This window comes from Simochromis diagramma, unplaced genomic scaffold (genome assembly GCF_900408965.1).
Source record: "Simochromis diagramma unplaced genomic scaffold, fSimDia1.1 OVJJ01000308.1, whole genome shotgun sequence".
In the NCBI taxonomy this organism is placed as follows: domain Eukaryota; kingdom Metazoa; phylum Chordata; class Actinopteri; order Cichliformes; family Cichlidae; genus Simochromis; species Simochromis diagramma.
In genome coordinates this window covers 2849880-2860834 of record NW_024386785.1, presented here as the reverse complement: position 1 = coordinate 2860834, position 10955 = coordinate 2849880, and the positions used below count along the sequence as shown (strand labels likewise).

At 43.9% G+C, this 10955-nt stretch overlaps 2 protein-coding genes across 4 annotated transcripts in view; both read left to right on the top strand.

Annotated features, from left to right (window-relative positions):
• Window positions 1–665, top strand: part of LOC120727953 — a 17487-nt gene extending 16822 nt beyond the window's left edge. Inside the window, exon 6 of the mRNA XM_040022568.1 lies at window positions 569–665. Coding sequence (XP_039878502.1) covers window positions 569–665 — 97 coding nt within the window. The remainder of the gene's footprint in view (window positions 1–568) is intronic.
• Window positions 666–2688: 2023 nt separating this feature from the next.
• On the top strand, window positions 2689–8533 carry LOC120728079 (ER degradation-enhancing alpha-mannosidase-like protein 2). 3 transcript variants are annotated; one of them, XM_040022774.1, is made up of 11 exons: window positions 2689–2919; window positions 4112–4222; window positions 5260–5299; window positions 5413–5518; window positions 5666–5791; window positions 5887–6098; window positions 6394–6535; window positions 6799–6923; window positions 6998–7142; window positions 7608–7729; window positions 7836–8533. In XM_040022774.1, the coding sequence occupies exons 1-11, from the start codon at window positions 2828–2830 to the stop codon at window positions 8298–8300; spliced, it is 1686 nt and encodes a 561-aa protein (XP_039878708.1). In that variant the 5' UTR covers window positions 2689–2827; the 3' UTR covers window positions 8301–8533. The 3 variants fall into 3 exon arrangements, with proteins under 3 accessions (XP_039878708.1, XP_039878709.1, XP_039878710.1); XM_040022775.1 differs by lacking the exon at window positions 2689–2919 and adding an exon at window positions 2997–3070; XM_040022776.1 differs by lacking the exon at window positions 2689–2919 and adding an exon at window positions 3629–3648.
• The last annotated feature ends 2422 nt before the right edge of the window (window positions 8534–10955 follow it).

Genomic DNA, 10955 nt, shown 5'->3' with positions numbered 1-10955 from the left:
CCAGTTTCCAGAATGTTTAAAGTATGCTGCCACACAGTTCTCTCTCCAGTATTGGTTATTTGGTTCTTTTGTTTTCCAGTATCTAAATGTGGAGGTCCTTCCATCCGCCCACTTCCAGGAATCTCTGAAAAGGCCGATCCAGGCAGATCGATCTTCAGCAGGCACCAACTCCTTTACCCTCCGATTCTCTGACACGTTTCTCGCACTGGCCAGGTCTGTGTGATGAGCCCTGCAGTAGCTCTGAGCCTGAGCCCATGTCATCGTTTTGTCGATGAACACAAATGTCTCGTTTTGCCCTGAAAATGGACCAAAGTGAAGTGTGCAGTGCACAAACATGAGGATACATCTTCACGTTAGCTACCACTGAGACAAATAGACCCAAAAAGTCTTTAAATCAAGAATGAAGTGCGCATGATTTGTTTGATGGTCGTGCACAGATTGAGATCCTCACCTCTGACATCAGAGCAGATTGCACTGAGGGTTTTGTCACAGGGTTTATCATTCCATTCTCCACTGCCAAAAATCTCTGCACAAAGTTCGTGTCCCCCTTCATTGTCCGGTTGTCCAGGCTTCCAGTTTCTGAACTCAGCCTCATCACTTCCGTCCGACCTCGACCACCTCCAGCTGCTCACGTCATTGTACAACCCGATCCAGGCTCGCTGTAAGCAACGAGTAACGAGTGACATCCCTGACTTTTCTGATTAGTGGTACATCATCTTTTTAAATATGGAGAAATATTTATAAACAAGGTTTTTAAAGACAAAGTTTGTTAGTTTGAAAGTTTAGATACACCCTGTCATTCATGGGTATTTCATTACATATTATAAAAAACGATACTACTGCAAAGGCTGGGGAATAACAATACCAAGGCATTTCAGTTAAGGTCAAGTGACTGTGGGCCCCAGTTTTAGCAGATCACATAAACGTACAATAAGAAAAAAAACAGGAACAGGGGAATATTGCAGAGAAAATTAAATACGTGAGTGTGTACAAGTATTTGAACTGCCAGTGTTACAATATGTTGCAGTTAAACAGAGAGAGTGAACTCACATAGCTGTCGGCAGATTTATCAAATTTGTTCAAGTCCACCATGTCATTCAGGGTCTTCACATCCTCCATGTTTTCTATGGTGGCCAGGTCTGTGTAATACAGTCTGCAGTGACTCAGTGCTTCAGTCCAGTTCTTCTGCTCATAAACAAAATGGTACTGACGTTCAGGATTTAAGGACACGGCCCACAACCCTGCAGTGACAGACATGCATGATCACTTTTAAAAAAGTAACTTGACATTTCAGTGTAGTCTGAACTTATTCCAGCAGTAAAAGCATATCCAGTATTACTGCCACTGACATACTGTAGCTTTCTATTCAAGCTATCATTCTGTTTTCATTACAGCAAATATAAAAACACCTTAAAACACTTGCCTGATGCAGCGGCGATGAACAGAACAAGTTTCTCCATGCTTGTTTGTTCTGCTCGTATCTGTCACTGCACACACTCAGATAATGAAGTAACTCAGGAGGTTATACATGAACACGTTAATGTTTACATCATGCAAAGTTATTAAAAGGAGAATATTTGCTTGTGAGGTTATTTCGTGTCATATAACTGATACTGGAGACGCTGTTGGCTGGATGATGTATACCACAAAAATGTAGAATTAAATGTGAAATTCAAAGATATTCTCATCAATTATTGATTCTAAGTCTAGAACTTGAACTCCTTTGTTTTAATCCTCAGACGTCAGAGCAGACTGTGTTAAGGTAACATGGTCACAATTTCCATTGGTCCAGGATCCATTCCCACCTCGGTGAGCGCCGGGATCTTTGCCTTCCCTACTGTCTGGTTGTCTCAGTTTCTGAACTCAGCCTCACTGCTGTCATAGAAATGTCTGTTTGACATTGATCACCTTCAGCTGTTCACTTCATCGTACAGCCCAAACCAGGCTCGCCTCAGGTGTGCTTCAGTTAGTTAAACAGTAGCTTTGTGATAAGCTCTGAAACTAAAATGGCTTTATTATTACTGAACATCTCATATCGTTTTTCTGATTGGGGGAAAATTTTGTCACTCTAAAATACAGTGGAGCAGTAATAAATGGAAGCATTCACTTAACGTGCAATGATAGAGATTACATGGCTGTAGGTCTTTTGCATAAGTCTGTCATGCTGTTCAGGGTATTCACATACTCTGTGTTTTCTGTAGGGGGCAGGTCTCTGCATGTATGTATGTTTGGCTCTTTGACAACAAAACAAAGACTTTCCACACTACTGCAAGTGTACAGTATTTTGTAATGTGTGTCCATCCATATTTGCAAAGTTATCTTTTTAATACTGGCTCACTCATTATGTAAATAAATAGAGATAAGTATAATTTTAATTAATAAAATGAGAGATGAAAATAAGAGACAGCTGGAAAATACATTTAGCTCTACGAAATAAACCTTCTCTGAAACAAACAACGGAGCGTAATTTTAAAATGAAACTTTTTTTTTAATTTATATCTGTATATATTTTACAGTCCAGTTATATAATTGTCATTTCAATGGCTCTAACTGTCATCATTGTCATATAACAAGTTTTTAATAAAGGTTTATTTAAAAAACAGAAACATAAAAAAACTGTCCAATGGAGATTCCACGTCGAAAGCCCTCGTCAGCGCACCGTTTCGAACGCATGCGCAGACATGACTAACTTCCTGCTTCCTGACAGCTGCACAACAACAACAGAAGACTTTTCGCTCTGTGCTCCGTGCGTGTTTCCCCGATCTTTGATTTCAGGTCATATCTGTGTCCGAGTCCACCTGTCTCACCTGTCCGTCTGTCTGTCTACATGCGCGCTCCCGTGTGCGCGGCGCTGCTGGTGTGGGTGCTGACGGATGCGGCGGCTCGTCAGTTCTCGGAGGAGGAGATGGCTGCTGTCAGGTACGAACACCAGCTCCGTCTGGACTCGGTTTAAAGTTGAGTTTTGTGCAGACACCACTCATCCCTCCCTTCCTCACGCAGCTGGAGCGAGTCTGAGGGTGGGTGCGTGTGTCTGAAGGGGCAAACGCGAACACTAGACTGGGATCCCACTGTGAGTTTGAGAGTGGGGAAACTCCCACAACACAATAATCAAATATAATTGTAAAGTGTTTTTTTTTTTTTTACTGTACGTTTATTCTAGCAAGTATTTCCACTCAGCAGTCATCTTAGCAATGCGTCCGGCAGATGTTTGGGTCGTTTATTGTATTTTATTTACAAAGTCACCACTCAGACCACGAGCAAAAAGCTGGCGACTGTGGGGAGGAAGAACTCAAGACCAACAAACAAGTTAAAAAACAAACTGTGGAAGAGAGAAATTGAATGATATGCAGCAGTGGCTTTAAAACAATATAAGATAAGTGCGAGTTGCCTTGACACAGAAATTCATTTGCATCTTAATCGTCTCTCATTTTGTTTTTTGTGTTTGACTGATTCTGTTCCTGAGCAGTGGTGTGGGCAGGTTTGATGTTTGTGGAAAGATTTCATTCTACTATCAGCTGCATTTTGGCCTGATAATTTGAACGCTGCCTCCTTCTTTCTTTAAGGCTTGACTTAAGCAACCGACATGTGCGTTTAATTTTGTCAGATATTTCAAACTGATGATTAAGAGAAGTCCCAACATATTCACAGGTTTAATCAGTTTTGTTTTTTAACAGCTTTGAATTCACCTGAAACACAAACGTTTTTAATGTGTCGATGAAAGCACACAGATTCGTTTAGGTGATGTAAAGTATGAACGCTGGTCCTAAACAACCTTAAACAGCGAGTCGTGTACAGCTCGATCTGCTCTCGTTTGTTTGCCTGTGTCAGTAATGTGAGAAGCTTTTATTTTGAAAAACGTTGAAAGTTATTCTAACTGTTCAGTGGTTTACTTTGCTTGCTTTTCCGAAATCCCGTTAAAAAAGTTGCTCTGGCTTCAGAGCGTTTCCATTTTGATTCTAATATATGTTGAAATATTTGTGTACGTGGATGTTTAACGTTTTTCACACGAGGGAAAAATTGCAGAATCCAATTTTTACTGAATTAGTTTCATCTAAATTTGAATGCTTTGATAAATTGTCCCGTCCTTAATGTAACAAACTTCATCTCTCAGACAGCGCATCAAATCCATGTTCTACCACGCCTACAACAGTTACCTTGACAACGCCTTCCCCTACGATGAGCTCCGCCCTCTCACCTGCGATGGACAGGACACGTGGGGCAGGTGAGGCAGTTTAAAAACTTGAATGTAAAGTACACTTTACTGCAGTGAACTTTTCTTTACTTTAGAAAATCGGGTCAAGTTCAAGGAACACCAGCGTGTGAAAATCAGTAGAAACTTTGTATTACTCACATTTCATGGATTGTTTCAAACTTCACAACACTAAAGCCTTAGGGGACATGAGTATCTAGGTTGACCTTGACCTTCACTGTTAGCACCTAAGGTCAAAGTTTACCTTGAAAAAACAATAAAGATGCCATGTTGAGTAGTAATATGTGTATACACTATTATTTCTATACAAGGCCCTATGACGTTACGATGACCCATAAAGTCACACAGCATGAATATATCCTAAAATCTCAGGTTTCTACAGCTGATAGAAGCCAAAGATTTCAGTCAGTTCTGCTCCAATTATACGGGTGAAGATAATCAAATCGATTAATCATCTCCACATTTCCAGCGATTTCCAACAATGCTGACATCAGCATGTTTAATAAAAGCATCACTATTTTAACACAGCGTGTGCCTTTCAGGGAGATCTGAACTCTCTGAGCGCTCTTGTTTCTTTTATTTTGTAGTTATAAGACACTTCCTGTCTCATCAGGACACAGTTAGCACACGCCAAACCTTTAAGTATTTCTTTTACCTTTCTCTGATTTTTACCACCTTATAAAACCATCAGGTCACATTTATGAATTTATTTAGTATATTCAGGTGAAATTAGTTAATTTTATTTCCCTTTAATGAACAGATTCAAGATTTCTCTTATAAAAGTTTAATAAATTTACTGCTTTTTCCAAAGTCCAACACATTACACACATCACATTAAAAAATTGTGACTTCAATATTAAATTATACGATTATGATTTTTCTCTTGTTTATGTATTTATGCATGTGGAAGGAAGTTACGTTTAGACAAAGAATTTCAAAGTAAAACATTGAAAATATTCTCTTCAATTAAAGTGGTTCAGAAGAAAACATTATGTCAGGTTAAGAGTTGTCAGAGACAGTAAAATGACCCCTGCTGCTCTTTTCTCCAGTTTCTCGCTCACTCTGATTGACGCCCTCGACACTCTGCTGGTAAGACTGGAAACAGACGTTTTACGTTTACAGAGCCTTTAACAAACACTGATGAGCAGATGTTGTACTCCTGTGCCGTGACCCGACAGTCGTTCGATGTGTTCTCTCTGAAGGTTTTGGGAAACCGTACAGAGTTCCAGCGAGTGGCGTCGATCCTCCAAGACACCGTCGACTTCGACATCGACGTCAACGCGTCCGTGTTTGAAACCAACATCAGAGGTACTGACGGACGATTCGGACTCTGAGGGGAAACTCATGTTCAACATTTAAACTGCTGTTTTTGTAAACACTGCACATCTGGGCGCAGGAGCTGTGGCAAAGGAGAGTGTCCACCTCAGGTTAATGTGTGTGTGTGTGTGTTTGTAGTTGTGGGCGGTCTGCTGTCAGCCCATCTCTTGGCAAAGAGGGCGGGAATGGAGCTGGAGCCCGGGTGGCCCTGCTCAGGACCGCTGCTGAGGATGGCCGAGGACGCCGCCAGGAAGCTGCTGCCTGGTGTGTTCTGGCGTTTCAGACTCTCTAGTTTTAATGAACTACTTTGAAAAGCACACATGAATAAATCAGTGAAATTTGTCTCAACAATAAATCAGCGTTTGAGACTCCCACCGGCATGCCGTACGGTACGGTGAACCTTCTGCGTGGCGTCAGTCCCACTGAGACACCGGTCACCTGTACCGCTGGCGTGGGAACCTTCATCCTGGAGTTCGCCACACTGAGTCGACTAACGGGAGACCCGACATTTGAGAACGTCGCCCGCCGAGCCCTGAGAGCCCTGTGGAAGACCAGATCTGACATCGGACTGGTAAATAAAGTGTCTGCTACAACCGTCCACTCACATCCAACCCAAAGTGCAAACATGGCAGCTAAAGTCGGAAAAGGCCTAATGAGCATTTGTATAGGGTGAGCCACTGATAGGCCAGCTCGTCTTCCTCGGCTAGTCAGTGAAATAAATTGAAAAACATTTAAATATGATGATTTTATATAAATGTTTCTGTGGAGGAGAATCACAGCAGTCCTGGAGCTGGTGAAGGAGCTGAATCAGTCGATAAAAAAGAACAGCCCTCCTACCTGTTTCTGTCACCTGTCTGCCCGCCCAGGTGGGGAACCACATTGACATCGTGTCCACGAAGTGGGTCGCTCAGGATGCTGGTATTGGCGCGGGAGTCGACTCGTACTTCGAGTATCTGGTCAAAGGAGCCGTTATGCTGCAGGATGAAGAGCTGCTCAGCATGTTCCAGGGTAACAGTCACAGCGCTTCCTCCTGACAGCTGCTAAGCAATTTCCTGTTTTAGTAAAAAAAAAAGTTTGATTTGTGGAGACAAATAAAATGTTTTTTCTAGCCTGTAAGTAGTCGTCAGGGTTGGTTTGTCCGATTGTTCCAGCTGCATAACTTCTGCACTTACTGGCAAAAGTTTTGTGAAAGCTTCATTTGATGCCTCTGTGCTAACAAACAGAAGGAAAACCAAACATCTGATCTCTGATCCTGTCATGTCTTTTATCAGCGTATGATCGAGCCATCCAGAACTACACCCGCTTTGACGACTGGTACCTGTGGGTGCAGATGCACAAAGGAACTGTGTCCATGCCCATTTTCCAGAGTCTGGAGGCCTTCTGGCCCGGCCTGCAGGTGAGTGAACGCACAAACACAAGTCTGTAACTGGAGGCTGTTAACATACAAACAAAGTTAAATCTGTGTTTCAGTCTCTGCTGGGAAACCTGGACAGTGCTGTGAGAACTTTCCAGAATTATTATTCTGTGTGGAGACAGTTTGGAGGACTGCCTGAGTTTTACAGCATCCCTCAGGGTTACACTGTGGATAAGAGAGAGGGCTACCCACTGAGACCAGGTCAGTCCACTAACACCCTCCGCCTATCGCGTTCTGTCTTCGGGGTCAAAGGTTACAGTCGGAGCTCATTCAGACTAATATTTATCAGCTTCAGGGAGCGATGGGAAGCTGGTTGATGTTTAGTGTCTTGAGATAATCTGAGCTAAGCAGCAGGTGAGTAATGCTTTCTGAGATGGGCAACAACACAGAGCTTCATCGCTATAATATTTATTGGGATTTATTTATTGTGTATTATTATACACGCACAGTGTTGCTCCTGAGTTCAGCCCTCATCACGTCCCACCCCCTCAAGCCAAAGCTTCAGATATGAACTACTACCTTTCAGGACATGCATGGAGATGAAGCTTGAAGGCGCTGATGTCAGTTACCTGGGTGTCATAAAACTCCGGAGTCTAGTTTTTGGTTGTTTTCTGAGCAACTTTAAGTAACAAACCAGCTGATCTTCCTTCTTCCTACGTGTTTCAGAGTTAATCGAGAGCGCGATGTACCTGTTCAGGGCAACAGGTGATCACACCTATCTCCAGCTGGGCGTCGACGCTCTGGAGTCCATCGAGAAGATCGCCAAGACGCCGTGTGGATATGCCAGCGTAAGTCCCACTATCAGTTTGATTGGCTGGCCTTAGTTATCACTTTGAAGTGCTCGTGATTAAAAAGAGCTCACGAGTAAAGTTTTCCTCGCTCTTCTTCCTGCAGGTTAAAGACCTGCGAGATCACCAGCTGGACAACAGGATGGAATCCTTCTTTCTAGCTGAAACCATCAAGTACCTCTACCTGCTCTTTGACCCCACCCACTTTCTGCACGGCGGAGGGACGGAGGGGGACGGGTCGTGGGAGGAGGGTGGGGAGGCGGGGGAGTGCGTGTTAGGGGCAGGGGGGTTCATCTTTAACACGGAGGCTCACCCTCTGGACCCGGCGGCGCTGTACTGCTGCGGCCGGCACGACCAGGACCGCCAGGAGCTACAAGACATCCTGCTCACCCTGTCGCAGCCCGGCAGCCAATCAAAACCCCCTCCCAAACAGACAGAGGGGGGCAGCCAATCGGAGAGCATTGCTCTGAAACCCGGAGAGAAGAAGACGCCCCCTCTGCTGTCCTGCCCCGTTCAGCCGTTCAGCGCTCGGCTCTCCATCCTGGGACAAGTTTTTACCGACGACACGTGAGACTGTTCGACTTCCTCCGAGCGTCTCGCCGCGAGCGACTGAGTGAGACCCGAATCTCAGCAGCTCAGTGAAAACAGAGTTTTGAGGTTTCCGTTTCCTAAACTGACGTTCCTGCACAGATCTGCTGGGGTTCGCTTTTTGTTGCTATGAAGGAGCTCAGGACCAGAACTTTGCTGTGCTTTGTCGACTCAAATGTAATTTAAATTAAAGAGAAAATATATTTTTATTTAAAACAAATGTTATTTCTTGTCTGTTTTACACGGTTGGTGATGAGGTGTTTTTTGTGCAGGCCAGGGCTTTTACTCTCTGAATGCCTGACAGTGTGTCGGTCACCACTGTGCTGCATGAACACTCTCCCATTAGGGCGTGGATGCTCCACCTTGGGGTGTTGGTGGGGGGCTGGGTGTCCTGCAGTGTCTGGAACTGGGATTCTTGCAGCGGATTGGCTGGTTCCTTTGAGGATGTCGGGTGGTGCGTCCGTGGATTTCGTCCACCTGACGGGTCGTATGTGTCAGAGCCACACGTTTGTGTCGTTGTGGCCGATCGCTGTAGTTGACAGTTGTTTGCTGCAGTAGGTGGCACGCCTTCTTCAGCTTCTGTGAACCTGCCTCCATTATTCTGTGAAGCCTGTTTGTTTATCCTCTGTGCGTTTACTGTCGTTGTTATAGTTACAGCAGACAGGAGTTACATCCCCAAATGATCCTCTACACCAAAGAAATGTCTAAAGGTCATCACGATATAAGGTTGTAATGGCTTTGCTGTGGGATGCTTTACAACCATGCAGCTCCTCCGTAGGGGTAAATGTGTCTAATCACTTAGAGGTCACAACTACGGAAACGACGGTCGGGTCACCGAGCTCGAGCAGTCTGCATTAACTTCCCTTTGCACCATTTAAGGTTTCGTCTTCACTCAGAGTTTCTGTGACCAGCCAACGGTTTCTGAAATGTGGGGACAGAATTACAAGTTTCCAAAACAGACGGGAAGTGTTTTCCCCTCTAAATCCAGGATCCAGACCTCTGAGTACAAAAGACAGGAGTCAAACTGATTAAACTTTAAGTGTTTCTGTGAGAGCAGTTTAACAAAATTCTGACTGTTGATTGGGTTTACATCGCCTGTCAGCAGGAATCAGGAACAATGGGCTCGTGTTCAGGAGCCTTTGTCACTGTGGTTACAATAAAACCAGCAGACAGAACAATAGTCCACAAATGAAAGAATTAATAACACGAGGGCGTGCAGGCGGTGTCATGTCTGTGCTCGCAGCAGCCAGAGGGAGGCAGTGTTTCGCCTCCATAGTGCCAAAGTATGTCCGGCATCTGGGAGTCAGGGTCCTACAGAGACGTGTCACATACAGAAATCATGAACCTTTTCTAGTTTTCTTCTTCTTGGACTGATTTCATGCAAATCATTCTTTTTATGTAACATTTGCCCCGAGAAACACAGCTGCAAGTGACTGAATATCAATTATTGATTAAAATTTACACGACTAACAAACACATTGGTTTGTTTGTGATCCATATAAATTACAGTTTATTACTCATGAGTCCCAGCATAAACTTTTCCCGACGTACAAACAAAGAAGGTCTGTTGAAACTCGGTATAATCATAAATTAAGTTCTGTGTGATGAGAAACAGTGCAGAGCCTCGTAACAGCAGACTGCAGGTCTTTACAGGAACACGACTGAATGAAAAGCAGTGAGATCCAAGTCACTTGATACTTTTTTACATTTAAAAGAGGGCACGTCCCGACGATTCAAAATCTGAGGGAGCCGGGCAGCAAATCCCCGCTCATCATTAATGACGAGCAAGCGGCTCAAGTGCCCAAACCGCAGCGCTGCTAACAGGCTGACTGCAAATCAGCGCCCACAGACTCCCAGGTTAAAGTGTCAGACTTTGAAGTGGATCGTTTCTGTTGGGTTTATCTAGGCTCAAAGCCCGCTGGAACACAAGACCAACAAACTGCACGACAAGACAGAACAAGACAGAGCTCTTTGTGTTTGTGGCTCGCGAGTCAGTCAAAGTTGAGGAAAAGATTCCTTCACCTGAACTCAACCAACTGATTCCTCCGCTACAGCCCTTTTTATTGTCAGCAAGCAATCGTTCATGAATATGCAATTACAAATACACGTGACATCCTTAAGCAGGCATCTCTGAACAACATCAGTGTCTGGATTCTGTGTGTGTGTGTGTGTGTGTGTTTCCAGCCATACTATACATAGACACACGACCGTTCAATGAACTTACACTGTATGCAGACAAGCAGAAGTAAGCGTCTTGCTAAACTATAAAAACAGGAAGTTGCAACAGGTCGTGTCTCAAACACACATTTAAAGCACTTTTAAGAACAGCACAGTCTAGTTCCTGCAGCTATAATGGAAATGATAACGTCGAGACTGCTTCTTCTCATCTCATGGCACACAAGTGCACACAGAGTCTTATCAGACCTAATAAGGATATGATTTTTATCAGCATACAAATGATTATACATTTCTAAGCATAAATGACCATCTTAAACGATCAATTCTGACAGTTTCCTCCTTGGTTAATATTTTTTGTTGTTTTTATTTTGGACTGACACAGACGGGTAGCTGATCAGTGACTGCCAGGCCTCATTTATACTAACTGGATGTGTGCTGTAGATCTCAAACCCCGGCTGGG